General features: G+C 41.3%; 1 protein-coding gene across 1 annotated transcript in view; it reads right to left on the minus strand.

Annotated features, from left to right (window-relative positions):
* Window positions 1–2,168: 2,168 nt before the first annotated feature.
* Window positions 2,169–25,473, minus strand: part of TMC2 (transmembrane channel like 2) — a 129,597-nt gene continuing 106,292 nt past the window's right edge. Inside the window, exons 12-17 of the mRNA XM_040433923.1 lie at window positions 24,092–24,159; window positions 19,011–19,250; window positions 9,356–9,481; window positions 6,020–6,098; window positions 5,561–5,684; window positions 2,169–2,374 (exon numbers count right to left, since the gene is read on the minus strand). Coding sequence (XP_040289857.1) covers window positions 2,169–2,374; window positions 5,561–5,684; window positions 6,020–6,098; window positions 9,356–9,481; window positions 19,011–19,250; window positions 24,092–24,159 — 843 coding nt within the window. The remainder of the gene's footprint in view (window positions 2,375–5,560; window positions 5,685–6,019; window positions 6,099–9,355; window positions 9,482–19,010; window positions 19,251–24,091; window positions 24,160–25,473) is intronic.

The raw sequence follows: 25,473 nt of genomic DNA on the forward strand, positions 1-25,473 counted from the left end.
CTGCAGAAATTATGGTGAATGGACTGCTGAGGACTGGGGCAAAGTCATATTCTCCGATGAAGCCTCTTTCCGATTGTTTGGGGCATCTGGAAAAAGGCTTGTCCGGAGAAGAAAAGGTGAGCGCTACCATCAGTCCTGTGTCATGCCAACAGTAAAGCATCCTGAGACCATTTATGTGTGGGGTTGCTTCTCATCCAAGGGAGTGGGCTCACTGACAATTTTGCCCAAAAACACAGCCATGAATAAAGAATGGTACCAAAACACCCTCCAACAGCAACTGCTTCCAACAATCCAACAACAGTTTGGTGAAGAACAATGCATTTTCCAGCACGATGGAGCACCGTGCCATAAGGCAAAAGTGATAACTAAGTGGCTCGGGACCAAAACGTTGACATTTTGGGTCAATGGCCTGGAAACTCCCCAGATCTTAATCCCATTGAGAACTTGTGGTCAATCCTCAAGAGGCGGGTGGACAAACAAAAACACACTAATTCTGACAAACTCCAAGAAGTGATTATGAAATAATGGGTTGCTATCAGTCAGGAATTGGCCCAGAAGTTGATTGAGAGCATGCCCAGTCGAATTGCAGATGTCCTGAAAAAGAAGGGCCAACACTGCAAATACTCTTTGCATAAATGTCATGTAATTGTCGATAAAAGCCTTTGAAACGTATGAAGTGCGTGTAATTATATTTCACTACATCACAGAAACAACTGAAACAAAGATCTAAAAGCAGTTTAGCAGCAAACTTTGTGAAAACTAATATTTGTGTCATTCTCAAAACTTTTGGCCACGACTGTATACTGTATGTATAGATGTAGGTAGATCTATATCTTATGTAACATTCAATGCAAACAGTCATGTTTACTTTGTTTACTTTGCAGCAATTACAATTCAAACATTTACAATAATGTTGTAAAAGAAAAGTAGAACAATATAAGGAATGTAATATCCTACCAAAAATAATACTATTAAACTGTGACGTATGCATAAATAATTATAAATATTTTGACGCAAAACTCCAAGGCTTCCAGCCAAGTATCTAGCAAATAATTTGCTCACCTGGATTTGAAAAGGTCTTTCAATTACTACATATGATGCCTACTTAAAGAAGCACTCCCACAATTTATTATTAGAAAGCTATAGGAGGTAAAATAGTAGCAAAGGTAATCTTTTTTTATAGGTGACTGCAGTTCTCTGCCTGGCTTTCTGCTGTGTCATGTGACCATCGCTCTGACTCTCCAACTGACACAGTTTCTTATGTGTGGACAGAAAGTCAGTGTCTCTATTCATTACCATGAGACTGACATAGAGACATCTCTCTGAATGAATAGAGAAACTGACTTGTCCACACAAGACACTGTGTCAACTGGAGCGTAAGGCTCATATCTATGGCTGTCCTCTCCGGCAGGCTGTTCCGGCATGGAATGCTGGGAATTGGCCAGACAAGTGCAGTGGGTTTTGTCTGGCCCATTCCCGGCATAATTACCGGGTAGCAGACGGATCTCTGCCAGACCACATTGTAGTCAATGGGGTCCAGCGGGCAGGCAAAAGTATCTGACAATGCCAGATCCGGACAACTCCAGCAGGTTATTCTCTGCTGAAACAGCCTGGCACAGAATGTGAAACTAGCCTGTGTGTCGGTCACATGACAAAGCTGAGGACCAGAAGGGATTGGTTAACTCCAAATTGCAACCACCTGTACCTACACTGCAGTTTACATCATAAACATTTCTGAAGATGCACACAGTATGTATAACCCTGAGCTTCTGTGACACAATAATGTTCTTGAAAATGCATTCAGTGTGCACCAGGACTTAATTTTATTGTCTACGAAATACCGTTATATTTTTGTTTAGAAAAATATATAAAAAATATCTATGGAAGACAAACTAAATACTTTTTTTGCTGTGAAAAGACCCCGGTGGCTATAAATGTGAATATAAGTCACATTCACATTTAAACCACTCATTTTCGTGGTGAATTTAACCATGAACTTCTGTGAGATATGGTATAACAATCACAGTTTTCAACAGAAACAGTTCAAGAACATCTCCTAGGCATGCTTCATTTAAAAAAAATATAATTTTCCCATAGATTCTCCACTCTTTGCAGTTCCATTGGTGCAGTTGTGGTGGAGCCACCTCCTAAAAGAAAAGTGTAAACCATTAATGTCTAGGATGTGGGCCTTGTGGGTGAGGAGAACATGGTGATCCTCCCATATGTGGCCCCATGGGCCTTGGCACAGGTGGACTTGTGACAGCAATGCGTGGTGTTGACAGCAATGGACCATCTCTTCTTGGCGCTGTGTTGCTTGGTGAGGTCGCATCGTTGCCAGGATGCATGCCTATATGTCCTGCATTAGCCTGGCTCTCTATTAGGAGAAGGAAAAATAGCTTTGTTGGTGAAAAATAGTTTGGAAAAAAGCTATGCTTGAATTGGTTATTTTAATAAATGAGCATTCTCCTTATATATGTCATAAAATTTCCACGCATGTTTACTTAGCAACCCATTTTTGTATTGCTCCAATGAAACTATAATAAAATAAAAAGCATCTCTGCAAATAGTTTTGATATAAATCTCCCAAACCTACAGTCATGGGAAGAAGAACTTACTAGCTCCTTCCATTCTATTGAGATGCTATCTAAACCTCTGGCAAATGTGTTGCCTATATTGAGCAGCATAGGCTATTGTGTAGTACCCCAGACTTAGGGGTATCTGCAAAAGTTTAGTTTTGCTATATAATGTTAATGTTTTTTACTGAACATTCAGTTGTTCCAGCATGAGCCAGACAAGACCAGAGTTAACAGTCCTGGCCCAGCCCTCTCTGGAGCTCAGGAAGTCTGCTGGATCCACCTCCCAGCTCCAGAAGTTTCCAGTCAGAATAGCTGTAGAGAGGGAGGAAGAAGCAGCAGTCTCCATGTGTTCCTCTCCCATATTATTCAGCTCCAGGCCCTGGAACCTCAGTCACATCCACGAGCTCCAGGAGATGCAAGCAGGCAAGAACTAAAGCAGAAGGATTTGCATGGCTACTGCGAGAGTGAGAGTAAGTGTAACAGCGGCTGCTGTGTGCTGCTGTTCCCCTGCTAACCTCCGCGGTCCTGGCCACAGCATGCTTGCTGCTTGTTTCCTGCAGCATTTTCTTAAGGGCCGGCGCGTGTCACTTCCTGTGTTTTATGGGCTGGATCATGTGATCTCACTAACCAATCCTCGCCCTCCTGCACATATATAAGTGGCTCAGCCCCCTGCCCAGATGCCTGTGTCAAGGTCCTTGTGTCCTGCTTAGGTTCCTGATATCTGCTTGTGTTCCTGTGTTCCTGACTCCTAATTGTATTCCTGGACTCTGCTACCTGTTTGATTCATGCCTGCTCGCCTTGATTCTCCTGTTGCCGATCCGGATTGCCTGACCTGTACCTGTGCTGCCTGCCCTGACCTATTGCCTGTTTGACTTTGCCTCTGCCTCATCCTTCGGTCCTGCACTGCTGCTCCTGGTTACGACTCGGCCTGCTGACAATGCCTGTGCATCTGGTATCTTGCTCAGGTACCTCCTGGTCCGCCTGGACCAGCTGCCTCGTGTGCCAATCCTCCTCAAGAGGTAGCGACCTGGTGTTACCATCGAGAAAGTCTATCCCTACCATAAGGGGTACTGTAAAAATAGAGGGGTTCACTTAGACAACGCCCTTAGAGGAGGTAGGACATGTGGCACAGTGGGTTCACACCTGCTGGTTCGTGACAGGGGGAGAAAGAGAGAGACAGCAAAGTAACCCAGCTTAAGGTGATCCAAACCCTGCTTCTCAACAGGGAAATCAAGTTAAGACACCCTATGCACCCCAGACTAGTGGACTAGACACCCTATGCACCCCAGACTAGTGGACTACAGCCATGGCTGTAGTTACTAGCCAGAGATCCGAGTAACAGAGATTTGAGCTAGAGAAAAAGTAACTAGATGACTCTCCTAACACCATCACATGCCCTGCCTAGCAGCCACATGGACATTAACATCATGGGTACCCACAAACTACCATCAGGCAGGGAGCCCAAAGCTATAGGGTGTGACCCGATGGGAAAAAAAGGGTGTCCCTCCTTGATAGCATGACCCCAGTGAGCGATAGCCTTAGGAAGTACACCACAACACATCATCAGATACCACTCCCATCCTCTGCTCCAGATCCTCAGGGGTAATTGTGTTTGCCTTGTGTATACCTGCTTTAGTTTATGTGACATATGTGTGTTGTCTGACATTTTGGCTCTTTCTTGTCTTCGAATATGGTTTCTCTAATGAATCCTACATTTCTCTGGCTTTGCAGATACATAGGTCTGAAATCTCATCACCCTGCACTTGCCCTATTTTGAGTCTTACAGAGGTCACCACTGCTAAAATTTGGCTAAAGTGTCACTAACGTTTCAAAAACTTTGGATATGTCAGAGACATATCAAAAGTTTATATCAGTGGGGGTCTCAGACCCACTTAATAGAACAAGGGGAGATAAGCTCGCTCATAGTGTGCTCTCTCTCCTCGCTGCACAAGACAGGCTCCAAAGAAGTCTAATGGTCCATCTTGATTCCATCCTCAGTAAGGAGGAGAGAGAGTATGCTGAGTATGTGTATTTCTCTCCCCTCATTCTAAGGATCATGGGGGTCTCAGTGCTCGGACCCCCACCGTTCTAAACTTTTGATATGTCTCTATGACAAATCAAAAGTGGTCATTACTAAAAACATTAGGGAAGAAAAACAAACAAACCAGCACCTCCATAATAAGTAAATTTGAGAATGCAGGTGCACGCTACCTTGGCTGAAACACAATGGAATTAGTAGAACTATAGGTAACAGCACACTGCTAGTCAATTGCACAAAGATATCTTTGTGCAATTGGATAGCAGTGTGCTGTTACCTATAGTTCGACTAATTCCATTGTGTTTAAACCAAGGTAGTGTAGGCGTTCTCAAATTTACTTATTATGGAGGTGCTGGTTCGTTTGTTTTTCTTCCCTATTGTCACTGCCACTGGGGGGGTGGCGCACTCTGGTGGTGAGTTTGAACCGCGCACCACCGCCCATTTACCATGTGCTTTTAATTAGATAGATTGTACAGCTGTATTCTACTTTGCCCATATTGCAGGCTGACAGCCTGGGAGAGGCACGTGTAGGATATAGCTGGGTGCTACTTTGCCCAGATTGTAGGCTGTAAGCCCAGGAGAGGCATGTTAGAGTAGGCCCCATATGATTAGAAGCCGCCTTGTCGTCTGGTAGATGGGCCCGACATATTTTTTATGAATTATATGCGCAAAGAGCTTCTAACTGCCCTTGCAGTAAGTATGGCCACCAAGCAGCTATTTTTTATTCAGTATTAGCTTATATCTTTGTGCAATTGACTAGCAGTGTGCTGTTACCTATAGTTCTACTAATTCCATTACTAAAAACATTGACTGCATACTACTAGGAAATACTATGAATGTCTGACTGGTTTGGGTCTGATCGCTAAAGTCCTGCTAGAAATATACGCCATTTTAACTCCTGGTGACTCCCATCAGCTTTTTTCAGACCCATCATACCCTTTCATACCTGTTGCATTATTTTGCAGCCTGAGGGCATTTCTTGCACTTGGAGGAAGTAGTTCTTCTAGATCTCTCATAACAGAATTGGCTTCTGTATTATTATTCCTCTTATTTTTTTCCTCTTCCCTTTGCTGGAGAAGAAAATCCCAGTTAGATCTCCATGCAATTAGAAGATAACAGGATTACAGCTCAACTCCATGACATGTAGAAGTTATGGTCTTTTCTTACTAACTCTATGTGAAAATCTATTACATCTAAATTAGGTGCATGCGAAATATGTAAACTTAATTGACTTTGGCAGTCCTTGTGTAATGTGCCGTAAAATAACAACTGCTTTACTAATTTCTCAGTTGGAGGGGAAAAACACACCGATTTTTTTACCTTCCAAATTGTCTTCATTCTATTTGTTGAAATAAAATATGTCTCACATTTTGAATATCTGCCATTTAATAAAATAATAACTTACCATCTGCATTTTCTTCTTCAAATCTATGTTTGCTTGCTGATATGCTTTTGATACAGCATTGAGGTAATAAATTGCTAATCTGCAAGACATATGCATGGAGCACAGACATTAGTAACCATTATAATTGTAAAGGATGACCTTTACTGATTTTTTTTGAGTTCAAGTATGCAGTGGCCACAGTACAGTAAAGCTGGCCACACACTTACCAATTTTGTCAGGATTGGCCAACTATCTAATGTGAATGGGATTCCTAACTCTTCCCCAATGGCAGATGTTGGGGGAGATCAAGATCATTTTATTCACTAGGAGATATGTTTACACAAACATAGAAGAGGATTCTTTACGGTAAGAGCAGTGAGACTATGGAACTCTCTTCTCTGCCAGAAGAGGTGGTGACGGTGAATTCACTAAAAGAGTTGAAGAAGGGCCTGGATGTATTTCTGGAGGGTAATAATATTACGTGTTACAGTTACTAGAGATGGGTTGTTGATCCAGGGAGTTATTCTAACTGCCTGATTGAAGTCGGGATGGAATTTTTTCCCCTAAAATGAGGAAAATTGTCTTCTACCTCACAGCTTTTTTTTTTTTGCATTTCTCTGGATCAAGGATAGCAGGCTGAATTGGATAGACAGATGTCTTTTTTCAGCTTTATAAACTATGTCACTGTGCTACTTTAACAGTCTGGAAAAGCAGCTTTCTCCTCTCCTCATTCAGGACACTTGCATGCTCAGCCGAGCCAAATATGCAACTGTTTGTAGTGGTAGAGAGAGAACATTTTTGCTGAACAAGTGTTTCCCGATAGCCATCTAATGTGTAATGTGACACTTCCACTTACATGTCTTTTTTGTAAATAACTGTATTTTACATCAAATGACAATTTTGGATTATCTATTCTTATGACTATGTTGTGTCATTCCTGTTTTATTCCTACTAGCAGTTTATGAATTAATTGCCAAGTGGATGTTACCAGTTGTGGGGTCAAACCCAGCACAGTCTGTCACTGTCTAGTCAGTGCTACTTGTGGCAGTTGTGCCACATGCCCCAACTGGTAACACCCGGTTGGCAATTCATTCCTAAACTTCTAGCAGGAATCATAGAGGAATGATGCTAAAAGTTGTAAGTAGTTACTAAAATAGGTCCTTGAGTATGTATCACTGAAGCACAATGTATCCTTTATTGTCAAACTTTGGGTTTTTAAAGATGACTTGGGGGTGATCCAATTAAAATGTACCAATATATAAATGGACAATACAGAGATATACAAACAATGCAAAGCACTGGAGAATCTCATGAAAACTATAGTCTATTCAAATCTTCATAAAGGTGGGAATACAACAACATTTCAACCTCAAATGGCCTTTTTCAAGCCAAGACAAAAATACTATTTTTGCCTTGGTGTGAAAAATGCCGCTTGAGGCCAAAACGTTGCCGTATTCCAATTTTTGGTGAAAATTTTAATAAAATATTTGTGTGAGTCTCTAAAGATTGTTTGCATATTATTAGTTGTTTGTGGTTGGTGGAAGGCCATGCCAAGTGAAGCATGGAGCAGAGGGCAAGGGCATCTGGAGGAAAAAAGGTTTCATCATCAACATAGACAGAGATTCTTAACTGTAAGAGCAGTGAGGTTATGCAACTTTGAGCCAGATGATTTTGTGATGGTTGATTCATTGTACAAGTTGAAGAGGGGCCTGGATGCCTTTCTTGAAAGTAATAATATCACAAGTTCTAGGTGCTAGATTTCTTGAGATGAGACGTTTATCCATAGTTTTATTCTGATGATCATATTTGTAGTTGGGATGGAATATAAACTAATTTTTGACCACCTCATAGCAGTTTTTAACCTCTTCTGGATCAACACAGTAGAATTATAGGTTGGACTAGTTTCTGTTTTCAGTCATATCAACTACAGGTATGTAGCTAAATATTCTCACCTGAAAATATGTTATCACCTTCCATAAAACGTATTGGTGCACAGCTGCAAAGACAACTAAATTGTACTCACCACTGCTGAAAACCCCCTTTTCACATCACTGTTTAGCTTTCCATTCTTCTGATCTGTCAGAAGAACAGAAAAATAAAAACAAATTCAAATAGGATCCCTTTTTTTGAGCATCCATTATTATCAGTTGGCATCAGTTTGTGTCGCTTCCATCAGAGATTAGTTATTTTTGATGGGTTAGTATTTAGCATCAGCATTTGATCAGTATTTGCAAGCCAAAAGCAGGAGTGGGTCCAGAGATTCAAATATTTCATTTACATTTTATCTCTGTTTTGGACCCACTCCTGGTTTTGGCTTGCAATTACTGATCAGATACTGAAGCAAAATACTGACCAAATACTGAGTGTGTGAAAGAGACTAAAGTCCTGCATGCAGCACTTGTTCTCCCCTCAAAAAATAACTGATCTCTGATTGAAGTGACACAAACTGATGCAAATTGATCATAACTGAATCTAAAAAAAACCCGGATACATTATTTTTGGTGCAAACTGATGCTAGCTGAGCATAACTGACTGAGCAGAAGAATGGAAAGCTAAATGGTGATGTGAACTCAGCCTTATAGAGACTAGGTTATATTATATTCATGGTGTCCTTTCAGAGGCAGCGTGCATGCATCAGTCAAAAATGCCCATAGAGTCAAGCTGAAAAGTCTAGCATCCTCGAAAAGGGTCTCTGTGTTAGGGAGAATAAAGTGTCCACTTATTTATTTTTCACTTACCCCATTTGAAATGCTGCCGTTTTTTTCCCTTCATTTTTGCATAGTTTTAGATGGTAAGTCAGGATCCACATGATTGCACCCGTCTTTTTTACTTAGTGCCATGTTTGATATACAATTATTGATCAGTATAATATAATTATTAAAGGGGTTGTCCACTTTATCATTATTTTTACAAATGTGAATTTGCCATTTACTTATATATTGTTATTAATACGTCAACCCTCATGTACTCTGCCAAGAAGAGCGAACCACTTATTTAGGATGGTCTTCTCTATTAATGCACTGTGCTCCCATGCTAAAAACGAAACATGCCAACTTAAGGAGGGGCATGTGACTCGTGAACACGTCCATCAGCAGCCTCCACGGAATGGCACTGTGCATGGTTCCGCTTTAATGCTTTTTAATGGGGGCCACTGATGGATGTGTAAGGTACCATCCCCTCCATCAGCAGTCCTGTTTAAGATGGAAACACCATGCAATTATGGGGAGGACTGTACGATGTGCTAATTAAAATATATTAGTAAGAGGCTTATAATACTAAAAATAATGATAAAGCAGACAATCCCATTAATACAAAAGGTTTGATCACTGTTAGGGTTGTAATCAAAACAGTACTTACATCATAAGCAGAATGGCTGGTATGATTAATCCAGGATTTGCTATAGAACTCAGAATTTTGGCAACAAAAGGTGGGAAGTCAGTTTCCATTGTTTCCTGGATAACATCGAACATTCTCTTCTTCCCACTAGAAGCAAAAAAGTGTTACTTTGCATATAAAGAGAATTGTCATAATCAATAACCTACATTGGATTCAGAAAGTTTTTGGACGCTTTCAATTTTTCAATTTTTTTATGTTGCAGCCTTGTGATAAAATATATTTTATAGTGGAAGGTTTATTCACCCAACCAGCAGCAACGTTTCAGCTCTCTCTATGGAGCCTTTGTCCAGCTGAGTAACATGTGCACAATAACATACATAAGTAGTGGCAGTGATTAACATGATTACAAATTGATTCATAATGTCATAGAAACAAAATAAAGTAAATATACTAAAGTGCAGTCATATAAATAGTGCAATTCATCTATACAGGGAGTGCAGAATTATTAGGAAAGTTGTATTTTTGAGGATTAATTTTATTATTGAACAACAACCATGTTCTCAATGAACCCAAAAAACTCATTAATATCAAAGCTGAATATTTTTGAAAGTAGTTTTTAGTTTGTTTTTAGTTTTAGATATTTTAGGGGGATATCTGTGTGTGCAGGTGACTATTACTGTGCATAATTATTAGGCAACTTAACAAAAAACAAATATATACCCATTTCAATTATTTATTTTTACCAGTGAAACCAATATAACATCTCAACATTCACAAATATACATTTCTGACATTCAAAAACAAAACAAAAACAAATCAGTGACCAATATAGCCACCTTTCTTTGCAAGGACACTCAAAAGCGTGCCATCCATGGATTCTGTCAGTGTTTTGATCTGTTCACCATCAACATTGCGTGCAGCAGCAACCACAGCCTCCCAGACACTGTTCAGAGAGGTGTACTGTTTTCCCTCCTTGTAAATCTCACATTTGATGATGGACCACAAGTTCTCAATGGGGTTCAGATCAGGTGAACAGGGAGGCCATTTCATTAGATTTTCTTCTTTTATACCCTTTCTTGCCAGCCACGCTGTGGAGTACTTGGACGCGTGTGATGGAGCATTGTCCTGCATGAAAATCATGTTTTTCTTGAAGGATGCAGACTTCTTCCTGTACCACTGCTTGAAGAAGGTGTCTTCCAGAAACTGGCAGTAGGACTGGGAGTTGAGCTTGACTCCATCCTCAACCCGAAAAGGCCCCACAAGCTCATCTTTGATGATACCAGCCCAAACCAGTACTCCACCTCCACCTTGCTGGCGTCTGAGTCGGACTGGAGCACTCTGCCCTTTACCAATCCAGCCACGGGCCCATCCATCTGGCCCATCAAGACTCACTCTCATTTCATCAGTCCATAAAACCTTAGAAAAATCAGTCTTGAGATATTTCTTGGCCCAGTCTTGACGTTTCAGCTTGTGTGTCTTGTTCAGTGGTGGTCGTCTTTCAGCCTTTACCTTGGCCATGTCTCTGAGTATTGCACACCTTGTGCTTTTGGGCACTCCAGTGATGTTGCAGCTCTGAAATATGGCCAAACTAGTGGCAAGTGGCATCTTGGCAGCTGCACGCTTGACTTTTCTCAGTTCATGGGCAGTTATTTTGCGCCTTGGTTTTTCCACACGCTTCTTGCGACCCTGTTGACTATTTTGAATGAAACGCTTGATTGCTCGATGATCACGCTTCAGAAGCTTTGCAATTTTAAGAGTGCTGCATCCCTCTGCAAGATATCTCACTATTTTTGACTTTTCTGAGCCTGTCAAGTCCTTCTTTTGACCCATTTTGCCAAAGGAAAGGATAATAATTATGCACACCTAATATAGGGTGTTGATGTCATTAGACCACACCCCTTCTCATTACAGAGATGCACATCACCTAATATGCTTAATTGGTAGTAGGCTTTCGAGCCTATACAGCTTGGACTAAGACAACATGCATAAAGAGGATGATGTGGTCAAAATACTCATTTGCCTAATAATTCTACACGCAGTGTACATCTGATGTGAATATAGTTGGGCATAAGTGAATACATAAAAATACATGATATAATTCATATTGTGTAGAATATATCCAAATCTTGCATAATTGATAATCATTGCAAAAGTGAACAGGTGTGTAAACATAATAAAATCGATTAAAAACCTTTGAAATGGAACAATGCTGGCTGAAGCGACATGGTGGAGACTTCTGGCGTCCGGAAAAGACAACGGCGCATGCGCCGCACTATCTGTTATCGCGAGACATGTACGGGAGCTGAGTATCATTCTAGACCATAACAAAAATGGCCACTGTGAGAACATCGCATTAGGGCGCATGCGCAAGAGAGCACTGTCGCCCATACAGCGTTTGACGTCATTGATGATAGAGCATGTACCGCAGTGTTCAGCAGAAAAGCCAATCCATTTATCGGGGGCCGGCAGTTCAATGCCGGCCACCGCCAGGACATCTGTATCGACAGGGGGGTGTGGCTGTCATACCAACTCCCCCCTGTCGTCCAGATATATCGGCGCATCCGCTCCATGACACTCATGACTACCATGTAGTGACAAATCCACAAAGTGAGTTAATCACAATGGCATGAAAGAGCGCAAATATATAAAATCGGGTTTTCTCCCATGAGTCAATACCGCATAATGACAAAGTGAAAACAGAATTTTAGAAATATTTGCTAAATTATTAAAAAGGATAAACTACAATTTGACACATGGATATAAATATTCTGACTCTTTCCTATGATACTGTTTTTTAAATTAAGCTCTGGGGCTTCCCTTTCTCTTGATCATCCAAAAACAAGAATGAACCTGGATCACACCTCCTCATGCTATGTTGTAATGTAATAACTGCTTTGCAGTTTGTTGCATGCTTACATGAGGCATTAGTATACATATTGATGGGTGGTGGGGCCCAGTGCCAGGGTGGCATTGCCGAACAGTAGGGGGTGCTGTTTGGCTGCTGAGTCCCACCATCTGATGCTGCGGTGCTGTGGCGCCAAATTCAGAGTAGGTTCCCACTCGAGGAAGCAACCTTGTCGTGGTGAGTGGGCTTATGCTTTTTGATCAAAATGTATACTAATGCCTCATGTAAGCATGCAACATAGGGGCCTGTATACTATTTATGGAGCTGAGTAGTGATGTTAATTGTGCTGAGAAGCAGTTATTAGATCAAAGCATAGCATGAGGAAGTGTGATCCAGGTTCATTCTTGTTTTTGGACCTTTCTCTTGATCATCTTTGAGATATTTTTACACCTTGATTGGAGTCCACCTGTGGTAAATTCAAGTGATTGGACATGAATTGGAAAGACACACATCTGTCTATATAAGGTCACACAACTGACAATACATATCGGAGCAAAAACCAAGCCATGAGGAGGAGAGAACTGCTTGTAGAGTCCAGAAACGGGATTGTGTGGAGGCACAAATCTGGAGAAGGCTCAGGCTCGGACTGGCCCACAGGGGTACAGGGGAATCCCCCGGTGGGCCCCTGAGCAAGGTGGGCCCCTAGTCTCCAAACCCCTGCACAAGAGGCACATAACACATTAGATTTACTGCACTACATACATATATTCAATGTACAGCACCTCAACCAGCCTATGTTCATGTAAAAAACGTGTTAGATTATTTATTATATTTGAATGTATCCGTACGGTGGGCCCCAAAATAAATTTTACTGGTGGGCCCTGGGTACCCCAGTCCGACACTGAGAAGGCTACACAGAATTTCTGTTGCACTGAAAGTTCAGAAGAGAGCAGTATCCTCTGGAATTCTTAAATAGAAGAAGTTTGGAACAACCAGGATTTCTAGAGCAAGCTGCCCCACCAAACTTAGTAGTTGGGGAGAAGTGCCTTGATAAGGGAGTTGACCCAGAACCCAATGATCACTCTAGATGAGCTCCAAACGTCCGGTTTGCAGATGGGATAAACTTCCAGAAGGTCAACCATCACTGCAGCGCTCCACCAATCAGGGCGTTATGGCAGAGTCTCTCCTCAGTAAAAGCCTACCTGCAGTTTGCAACAAAGCATCCAAAAAGACTCAGACTGCGAGAAACAAGAGTCTCTGGTCTGAAACCAAGGTTGAAATTTTTGGCTTCAATTCTAAGCTTTATGTCTGGTGGAAACCAGGTACTGTTTATCACCTTCTCAATACCATCTCTACAGTGGTGGCAGAATCACGCTGTTGGGATGTTTTTCAGTGGCTGGGACAGGGAAACTGGCCAGGGTTGATGGAAAGCTAAATGGAGCAAAGTACAGAGATATTCTTAATGAAAACCTGATCCAGAGTGCTCTGGACCTCAGACTGGGCCAAAGGTTTAAGTTTTAACAATACAATGACTCTAAGCACACTCTGTAAAATGTCCTTGAGCGCCCTGACTTGAACCCAATAAAATATCTCTTGACAGACCTGAAAATGGCTGTAAATGGACAGTCTCCATCCAACCTGACTGAGCTTGAGATGATCTGCAGAGAAGAATGGCAGAAAATCCCCAAATCCAGGTGTGCAAACTTTGTGGCATCATACCCAAGAAGACTGAAAGCTGTGATCGCTGCCAAAGGTGCTTCAACTAAGTACTGAATAAAGAGTCTGATTATTTATGTCAATGCAATATTTTAGTTTTTCATTTTTAATAACTTAGCAAATATTTCGAACATTCAGTTTTCACTATGTCATTATGTGGTATTGAGAGCAGAACAATGTGGAAAAATGATATTTTTTTCTATTTTAGCACAAGGCCACAAGCTTACAAAATGTAAAAAAAGTGAAAGGGTCTGCAGACTTTCCGAATGCATTGTATTAGTATTATGCTGATAATGTTCTTCAACCCCTTTGCGCATATTCACGTACATGTACGTGAGGGAATGCGGCTTCTTGCCGCATCCTCTCGTGCATGTACATGATGTCATCGGGCGGGTGCAGGAGAGGGAGAGGGCTCCTTCTGACTCCTTCGGCCCCCGCGCTGCGCTGACAGGGTGCCGATGGTTGCCATGGCAGCTCCAATGCCTTAAACAGGCATCAGAGCCTGCCAGCTAAGGAAGCCCAGGAGATCTAGCTTAGCCTACATAACGTATTGTACTGAATTGAAACAGGGATAAAACCATAATCTCACAGTGGGACAAAAAAAAAAAGTAAAAAAAAGTGAAAAACTAAAGTTTCAAGTAAAAAAAAAAAAAAGCCATAAATAAAAAATAAAATACATATTGGGTATCAGCATGTCCGTAACAACGTGAACGCCACAAAAATAAAATATAAAAACTGAGCAAATAAAATGGCATTTTGACTTTCAGAAAATGGAGATGCTAAAAAAAAAAAAGCTTTTAGTGTGTAAAACTGAAATACGTTAAAAAAAAAATTAGACAAATCAGGTATTGCTGCACCTATAACAACCTGCTCTATAAAAATAATACATGATCTATGCCCTCAGTTGAACGCTGTTAAAAAAAAATAAAACTGTGCCAAAAAAGCAATTTTTTGGTCACCTTGCCCTAGAAAAGTGTCATATTGAATGATCAAAAAACCAAATGTACCCAAAAATAGTACCAATAAAAATGTAAGCTCTTCCTTCAAAAAAAAAGAGCCCCTGCACAAGAGGATCGGCAGAAAAATAAAAGAAATGTAGCTTTCAGAAAGTGAAGACATAAAAACATTATTTTTGTTTAAAAAAATGCTTTATTATGTAAAACTGAAACAAAAAAAAAAAAATACACATATTTGGTATTATCGCGTCCGTATCCACCTGCTCTATAAAATCAACACCTGATCTATCCTGTCAGCAGAACTCCATAAAAAACTAAAAATAAAGACCACAACAGACATTTTTTGGTTACCTTGCCTCACAAAAAGTGTAATATCGAGCAATCAAAAATCATATGTACCCCAAAATAGTACCAATAAGACTGTCACCTCATTCCGTAGTTTACAAAATGGGGTCACTTTTTGGGAGTTTCTACTCTAGGGGTGCATCAGGGGGTCTTCAAATGTGACATGACAACCTAAAATTATCCCAGCGACATCTGCCCTCCAAAATCCATATGGTGCTCCTTTCCCTCTACACATTGCTGTGTACTGATACAGCAGTTTACCACCACATATGGGGTGTTTCTGTAAACTGCAGAATCAGGGTAATAAACATTACATTTTCTTTGACTGTTAACCCTTGCTGTGTGAAAAGTGAAATGTAAAAATTTGATCTCCATTTTCCTTTCATTCTTGTGGAACACCTAAAGGGTTAACAAAGTTTGCAAAATCTGTTTTAAATAACTTGAAGGGTGTAGTTTCTAAATTGGGGTCATTTATGGGTGTTTTCTACTATGTAGAGTAAGCCCCACAAAGTGACTTCATAACTGAACTGGTCCTTAAAAAGTGGGTTTTGGTAATTTTCTTAAAAATTTAAAATCTTAAATGCAAGTATCACATAACCACCTACCAACTGGGATGTGGTTGTTCTACTTTCTATGGTAAATATTGTAGCTTTACACTTATTACAACTATATAATCAAAAGTATCTCTTATAACCACATTTCACCACTGTTTCCCAGTCGTACATAATCAGATGATTATATACCCCATTTGACCAGTACACATGAGTGGTGTTCATTTTCTCATAATTCACCTGAAATGAAGTAATATACTGTATTGTTTGGATAAGATGCACCGAAAGTTGAAAAGAATATATCCGCTTATTTAACCTTCCTTAGTGGGTTAAACCCTAATGGTTCCCCTGCAGCAAAGTCCAGATCCCTGTATAGGGATATAAGGGTGAATTGGAATGCCAGCTCTGAGATATATAGGTTTATATGATTTGGAACAGGAATAGTAAAAATCTATGTAAATCCTGACAGGACTAATAGAAGAGACAATGAGACACCTGATTACTCCACCCACCCATAGTGGTTGACAGATCTCCTTTTATCATTGTATACATAGAAGGCCTTCAATCATCCTGTGTAGGCGAGATAATCAGGACTCTCGCTGTCTCTCCTCAGAGTCCTGTCAGGATTTAGGCCTCTTGTCCCGTGGCCGTGCTGCAGCCCGTAAATTGTGGGCCGCAATGCACGAACTCCCACCGTGGGGCAGCCACAGCAGATCGCGGACCCATTCACTCTGATGGGTCCGCGATCCGGCCGTTCCACAAAAAGATAGGACATGTTCTATCTTTTTGCGGAACGGATGTACGGGACGAAACCCCACGGAAACACTCCGTTGTGCTTCCGTTCCGCACCATTCCGCATCTCCGGATTTGCGGACCCATTGAAGTGAATGGGTCTGCATCCGTGATGCGGAATGCACACAGAACGGTGCCCGTGTATTGCGGATCCGCAAATGCGGTCTGCAATACGGCCACGGAGCGCACGTTATGTGTGCAATAAGCCTTACTCAGCTTTTTAATGAAGTGGAGGGGTCAAGGTGGAGGGGCTTAATAGTTTTAGTCAGCATCTGTGAACCTTAGTGTGTCATCTGCTAAACAACCAGCAATGGCACGTGTGATCACTACATTAAATATGTCCAAATAAATGTGTCTCCTGTCATTGCTCTGTTGTATCCTACCATGCTTGTTTTTCTAGATTATTAATTTTTTGGATATTTTTTGTACTCACCATGATCATGACATTCACACATTATATTACACACACAACAGATTCGTATGCACATTGTACACACACAGGTCTGCAGTGCGCATATGATGCACATAGGCCTGCAGTATGCATATTATACACACAACTCTAAAACCACACATTGTACACACACAGATCTGCAGTACGCATATGATACACACACACACACAAACCTACAGCATGCACATTGTACACACACAGGTATGCAGTATGCATATTATACACATAGGTCTGCAGAATGCATATTATACACACACAGCCCTGCAGTATGCATATTGCACACACTGCAGTGTAGTAAGCACATTATACACACAGCACTGCACATCAGACATACATTCACCACTTCTGCACGCACGGTTGACTCACACAATGTGCCACTGCATACACACGTCTGCTGCATTGACACACAGCACTGCTGCACACACACACACACACACACACACAGCTTTGCTGCATGCATACAGCACTGCTACATATACATACAGAGCTCTGTTGCATATGCATGCAGTGTCCCACTTGTATACGTGGGCACTGCAAATCCTGTTATATGTTGTATCATATTGTATTGCATTCTTGTATAAAGATCCCTGTTAACAGGCTGTTAGGTGCACTACACAGATTCCACCACTAGATGGGGAGAGCACCACAGTATATATACCACAGTTCAGGCCTAGTTAGAGAAATAGAGAGTGGTGTGGAGTAGGAGTAGCTGGAGTGAGGAGCAGGGTGAAGGAGAGGACCCCCTCCTCTCAGCTCTCTCTTGGGCTCCACAGCCCAGAGGAGCCAATTTGTTTGTCTCAGTGTCAAGCTAAGAAACTGGCAGAGGTGAGATGTTTATTCTACTGTCTACTCTTCTGGAGTTCCAAGTGGATTTTACAATTTTCTATGTAAAAAGACAAAGGAAGGACAATAGCCATTACTCTAGGCTTTAGGCGCCTTTGTACCAAGGTGAAGGTTTATCAGCTTCCGGCAGCCTCACCATTACTTCAAGGACAGACAGGCCATCTGTTGTAGCACTTGTGTGTAGAAGATAAGGACATGAACCACCTTTACTGAGATTAGAACAAGGCAAAGAGCTAAATGCCAGTGAGTACACAACCTCCTATCATAGCCTGAGATATGGCCACATTTACCTGGATTTACAGCATTCAACCTCCAGAGACTGTTTATACCTGGATGTAAATTGCTGTCAAGACCCTGTTTACAGTAAAGTTCTTAGTTGGATTCGAACCCTGTTTCATTCTTCCATCTCCATACCACAACCACTCTCATCATTTTGCACCACCAAGGTGCTGGCATCACAACATTTACCTAATTCAGGGGCCCAGCCGCAAAAGCACCCAGAAAATCCAATCACCATCAAGGACACCTCAATCACCACCTGGCCGGTGTCCCCTGTAATGGAGCGTGCCCCGGAGAATTTAGTGCTGTTCTCCCCTTCACTGCACGGCTGGCCCAGGGAGGCATCTGCTAACCGTGAGTACCGATGAACTGTTGCGGCCGTCGGCCCACCTTGAACCTTATGCGTTCTCCCCTGTGGACCGGCCTGTTCCATGCATATACAGACACACATACATCTTTAAAAAAAACTGACATTTATTCTCTTCTGTTCTGGCTTCTCTGACTGATGACATCATCAAAGGTTCTCAAACTGCACGGAGCTTTCGTCATCTCAACTGCAGCTTGGAGACCTTTAGTTTGGAGAGGACAGTGTTTCTCACAGCCTGTTCTCTTGTCTGCCAATGATCATGCAGATCATTGTCGGGCAGGAACAGAGAGAAGTCTGCAGGCACATACCTCTTTCACTGATCCAGCAACATGCCATATGAGCACTCTTCCAGCTCTAAAGGGAGCAGTCAGGGAGGTCTGGCACTGCTGGATCACCCTAACTAGAAACCATACGATGTAGGTACTTTTAGCAAGATTTTTTTCAAGCTAAAAAGTGTGTCTTATAGTTCAAATTCTACATGAACATGAATTATGGGTCATAAAAGCATTGGAGTTCTTTATACTATCATACCTGAAAGGTCCACAGTCAAATGAAGGCGGGAGAGACATGATTGTGTAGGCTACTGGCAGTAGACTCAAGAAAAGGATAAGCAGAAGAAGGCCCATGTAAAAGTTATTTGATTTGGATGCTTTAAATACACGTTCATGGGGAACATTACTACTCATAACGGCCCAACATTGGAAGTACATAGAGGTCAGCAGCCTGAGAACATTGATTCCTATCAATCCGGGAGCATAAAAAGAGCCCATCCTGCAATGAAAAAACATAGCACATAGGTGACATGCCAATAGCAAACACATAAAACTGTGCACTATTGAGAGACTATAATATTTCAATCCACGCTAGAGAATCATTGAAAGTTTTGGGATGTACAACAATATCTGTATCTGTTGATTTTTTTTTATTGAAGGCATCATGACTATTAATCTGATCAAATAAACGTTTGAAAATCATGCAATACTCTTTGGAAAATGTTTGAGAATGACTTTAGAATGTGGTGAAAATCAAGACTTGCTTAAAAAAAAAAGGATCTTTTCATGTTCTCAAAACAATAGAAAGGTCACCTCAGCTCCAGAAACAGAAAATGCGCTGAAGTTCTAAAGCAGGCATGCTCAACCTGCGGCCCTCCAGCTGTTGTAAAACTACAACTCCCACAATGTCCTGCTGTAGGCTGTTCGGGCATGCTGGGAGTTGTAGTCTTGCAACAGCTGGAGGGCCGCAGGTTGAGCATGCCTGTTCTAAAGCCAACAATACAAGTAAGAAGATGTTGATCGAATGCTTGTTCAACGGACAATTATCACCTCGATCCCTGCTCATGGTTATTTAATAGGTAGATGGAGACAAGTCTCTGCAAGTGTTACGTCAGCGGCTAGTGCCCGCAACTGCCCCACTACTTCAGGTGGGCACAGGTGCCTCTCCACCCACCCTGTGTCTGACACAGTTCCAGTGCTCTGGCAGCGACTCAGGGTGCCTGTGTTCTGTGTGTCTATTGGAGGTATTCTGCATTGAACCTCACCTTATTCTGCAGTATTTCAAGGGTTAACCTCCCTTTGGTTCTGTGTGCAGCTGCTTCTAGTGTGTTAATTAGCTCTGCTATATATGATGGGCTGTTTTACTCTTTAATATTTTCTAAATTGATATATGGGTAAAATAATAATTAGGGTACGGCCACACGGTCAGAAAAAAAAGAGGAGAAGTCGTCTCTATCTTTTTATGATCCACTCCTGATTTTGGCTTCCAAAACTGAAAGCAAAAATCTGACCATGTGGCTGTACCCTTATCAATATCAGTTCTATTTTCCTGCCTTTGAAATGACCAGCAAATATAACAAGAAGGAAATGTATTAATGAACCAGTTTTGCCCTTTAAAATCTTTTGGCTTTTGTCAGTTAAGGTTACCACTTGAAATTGAGTATGAGCCTTAGCAAGCATAGCAGTTAGTTTAATGAGAATATTTTGTGTTTCTGATGTTTGAGAGAAAGCAGTAGGTGAGAAGTTCAGCGGCAGGAAAAAAATGCAGATTTTTTATAGTGTATGTAATAAGGATCTAACACAAAAATGCTTTTAATAAGATTCAGAAATCAAGCACAATGTATAATTGGACTTATAACAAGATAGGACACGAGGGGACATGTATACCTTACACTTGTTGCCTTTTCCTCAGGGTCATTGTTTGGTTGTGCCTTTTTTTTAACAATTTTAATTTAAATATAAGAGCTTCCCAATTACTATCACTCCCCTCATCAACTAACGGGCCACTCCTATAGTATTTTGCAATAGCCTTTTTTTTTTTAGCTTTTACTACTATTTAATTTTTAAACTTATCTTTAATAACTGGAGCCCCACAGCCCCCTCATACTGGTATTCCCATCTAATAATATTATGGCATATTTTATGGATATGCCATGAGATTATGATTAGTGGAGGTTGGACCTTTGCAAATCAAAGGCCCAGAGTCCTATTTGGAAGATCTTCTCCACAGTGGTGCTCTCTACCATTGACTATTTTGTAGGGAACAGCAGCACAGCTTCAATCCACTGAATAGGGCTACATTGGAGTCCTCTGCACAACTGCTGTCCATAGAACACCTCTGTGTAGGAAAAAGCTGTGAAAAACCTTCAGTATTTAAAGTGGTTGTCTGAGTTTAAAAAAATGGTCAAAGGCAAGATAATAAAAGACACTATCTCACTGGTTCAGAATCCTCTCTGCTCCAGTGCTGCTGCTGACCTCAGCAGTCTCGTCCATATACCTCTGAGGCCAGTCATTCGCTGCAGTGTTCAGGTGCAGTATATACAGTAGGTGCATGATCACTGCAGCAAAGGAATGGGAGGATTGGAGCAGAGGGGAATTGAACTGGTGACAATAATGTATTATTTATTGTTTATTATTATAATGAACTTATTGTTTATGGTATTAACACCTTCCCTGTCTGACCATTAATTTATTTTTTTAAACGGAGACAACCCTTTTAACTGCTGCTGCTGCAATTCACTCATTATAAGAATTGATGGAGTTTCATGACTTAGATCTCCCAGTGATATACCATCATACGACATTTTCCACTATTACAGCATTCACTCCAGTTTTGAAAAGTGGGTGGGAAAGTGGGTGTGGTTTGTAGAGAGCTGATTTATGCCAAATTTGTCAATTATAACTTCTTAAAAAGTAGCAAAAATTGTCACAGTCTTACTCCAATAAAGGGGTGACGTAGAAAGTAGAGTAACATCACAAGACAGAATCATTAGCCCTAAACTTTTTCACTTTCTGTGCATCTGCAGACTGTTGCTTTCTGCTTTACAGTTAGGGCCATTCACATGACCGTAGGATCGTCATGCCTGTGTAGTGGACCGCATATAGCGGTACACAAAACACGACAACGGCCGTGTGAACTCCGCATCATGGATGTGGATCGATTGACTTGAATGGATCAACGATCTGCAAGATACGGCAAAAGATAGGACATGTACTATTTTTTGCGGGGCGGAGGCACAGATCATAAACCCATGGAGACACTAGGAAGCCCTTCCGTAGGCTTTCAAGTCTGCGCCTCTGAAGCGCAAAAGAAAAAACATGTCCTATCTTTTGCCGTATCTTGCAGATCACGGACCCATTCAAATCAATGAACCCGCAATAGCGGTGCAGAGTTCACATGGCTGGTGCCCATGTTTTACAGACCACTATTAGTGGTACGCAACACAAGTGCGGCAACCATATGGTCGTATGTATGGGCCATTAGTCTGTGAGAAAGGTGCTCTGATGGATGGATCTGTTATCTTTACTATCCTAACAGCTCATAAACACTCAATATATCTAAACTGTTTGATACAAATTAGCTTTAATAAGTGTTTATAAGTTGTCAGGAGTTCAGAGATAAGAGTTATAGATCCAGCTCTCTGACAGATTCACTAAGAAGGGGGATGCAACAACATGCAGATACACTGGAAGGGAAAGCTGCAGAGCAAATTCTCCTGAAAATGTTTAATAAATAATTTAAAAAAAATATTTTGCCCAAAATAAGTAATGCAATGATAAAAGAATTGCCTCCAGAGGTGTCTATCGCCTTTAAAGATACGCTCTATCCCCAGCAACCCCGTCCTCCTATGCAACCCTCACCCCTAAGTCTAGTCAAGATCGCTCTCTCAGACCAGGTCAAGGCAGCGGCTCTGTCCATTTCCTACACATATAATAATGTGAATTTTGGGAGATCCCCCTGCGCTACCATTGTCTAAGATCGTCGACCTACCTAAAAGGGAGGTCCGCTGCTCGGTAATCTGTTAAGGTCCTGTTGTCCCCCTTAATTGGAAAAATATATAATACACACGTATATCACCCGTGTGGGTGATATGAGAGACCGGTGCTGGGTGACGAACTAGAAAGGCCCTCCCAATAGAGCTAGAGTGCTTAATTAATTCTCCCTCTTTTATTATTGTGGGGTCTGTGATCTAAAAAATGTACTAGGGTCAGCCTGTCAGTATCCTATCATAAAATAAAGTGTATATAGGTAGTGGGTTAAAATGTTATTAAAAGTGCCGCAATGTATATGGAAAATCAAAGCATACACTGATGTTATTTAGTCCGGTCCGTTACCTACTTTAGGTCTTCTTTGGACTTGGAGTTTACTGTCCTTTTCTCCTGCTGGTGAGTGATCCTCATCTCTAGGTGCTGTTGGAAGCGTGCTCTTCGTTCACCTCCTAACACCAGCGCTGCTCCGGCCGGAAGCACGCGCAGTGCGGGGAACCTGTGATACAGCTGCCCGGGAAACCACTGCTGGTGACGTCACCGTGGAAAATACCGAAGCCTCCATAGGTCAAAAAGCATCCAACGCGTTTCAGAGCCTGCCAGGCTCCTTCATCAGGGATCAAATAATATCAGTGTATGCTTTGATTTTCCATATACATTGCGGCACTTTTAATAACATTTTAACCCACTACCTATATACACTTTATTTTATGATAGGATGCTGACAGGCTGACCCTAGTACATTTTTTAGATCACAGACCCCACAATAATAAAAGAGGGAGAATTAATTAAGCACTCTAGCTCTATTGGGAGGGCCTTTCTAGTTCGTCACCCAGCGCCGGTCTCTCATATCACCCACACGGGTGATATACGTGTGTATTACATATAATAATGTATTTCATGTCACTGTATATACTGTCACTGTAAATCATGTATTGTATAATACTGTTGAGAGGGGCCTTGACAATAAAGTCTCTCAGTCCACCTTATGGGTGAGCCCATTCTAGGTTTGGGCCCCGTAGCAGCTGCTTCCCCTGCTTCCACTATAGCTACACCACTGAGCATGGGTCAGTGCAGTGGAAATTTTGGAAGTCTCTGAAAAAGTTATTACGAATTATAGACAAAAATGCATAGATTTCGAAGAACATGGTCATCATGGGTGCGGAAGTATGGGGGTGTGGAAATAGGAAGGGGATAGGACAATTTGAGATTATTAGCATTGAAATATGTTTTTTTTCCTTTGAATATCAAATAAAAAAGATAATAATTAAAAATATATATATCACACAAGAAGAACAAATGTGAGACACAGAAATAATAAATTACTATAATTAAATTTTATAAGTACATTACCAAATCATTCCTTGATTGAAGACCAGACCCAACACATTTCCACTGATATCAAATTCTGCATAGGAAGGCTGTAGAGGAAATGAGTATATTAGAGAATAATACCAAGGGAAAAGCAGTAATTTCACAGTCTATGCTTTCCAAAGCCAATTGGCTACCTTTCTTATTGCAAACAGTTAGAAGCAGTTAGAATTGAGTTGAGCTGGAAGATGCTAATCTGTTATTAAGGAGGACACCTCTCTCAGATGCAGCTGGAATCAAAGCTAGTTGATCCAAGATTTTCTATTGGATTGAGATCTGGGCTTTGAATAGGCCATTCCAATCCATTTACATGTTTCCCCTTAAACCACTCAAGTGTTGCTTTAGCAGTGTGTTTGAGGTCATTGTCCTGCTGGAAGGTGAACCTCCGTCCTATCCTCAAATCACACACAGAGTGGTACAGGTTTTGCTCAAGAATATCCCTGTATTTAGCACCATCCATCTTTCCCTAAACTCTGACCAGTTTCCCAGTCCCAGCTGCTGAAAAACATCCCCCCATGTTTCACTGTGGGGATGGTGTTCTTTGGGTGATGTGATGTGTTGGGTTTGTGCCAGACATAGCGTTTTCTTTGATGGCCAAAAAGTTCAATTTTAGTCTCATCAGACCAGAGCACCTTCCTCCATACATTTTGGGAGTCTCCCACATGCCTTTTCGCAAACTTACAATGTGCCTTTTTGTTTTTTTGCTGAAAGTGATGGCTTTCTTCTGGCCACTCTGCCATAAAGCCTAACTCTGGAGCGTACGACTTATTGTTGTCCTATGTACAAATACTCCAGTCTCTGCTGTGGAACTCTGCAGCTCCTCTAGAGTTACTGTAGGTCTCTGTGCTGCCTCTCTGATTAATGCCCTCCTTGCCCAGTCCATAAGTTTTGGTGGGCAGCCGTCTCTTGGCAGGTTTGCTGTTGTGCCATGTTCTTTCCATTTGGCTATGATAGATTTGATGGTGCTCCTGGGGATCATCAAAGATTTGGATATTTTTTTTATAACCTAATCTTGACTTGTACGTCTCAACAACATTGTCCCTTACTTGTTTGGAGAGTTCCTTGGTCTTCATGGCAGTGTTTGGTTAGTGATGCCTCTTGCTTAGGTGTTGCAGCCTCTGGGGCCTTTCAAAAAAGGTGTTTATATGTAATGACAGATCATGTGACACTTAGATTGCGCACACAGGTGGACATCATTTCACAAATTATGTGACTTCTGAAGGTAATTGGTTGCACCAGAGCTTTTTATGGGCTTCCTAACAAAGGGGGTGAATACATATGCACATGCCAATTTTCTGTTTTCAATTTCTAAACAATAGTTTTATTTATATATTTTTCTCATTTCACTTCACCAACTTAGACTA

The sequence above is a fragment of the Bufo bufo genome, chromosome 5 (genome assembly GCF_905171765.1).
Source record: "Bufo bufo chromosome 5, aBufBuf1.1, whole genome shotgun sequence".
Lineage (NCBI taxonomy): Eukaryota > Metazoa > Chordata > Amphibia > Anura > Bufonidae > Bufo > Bufo bufo.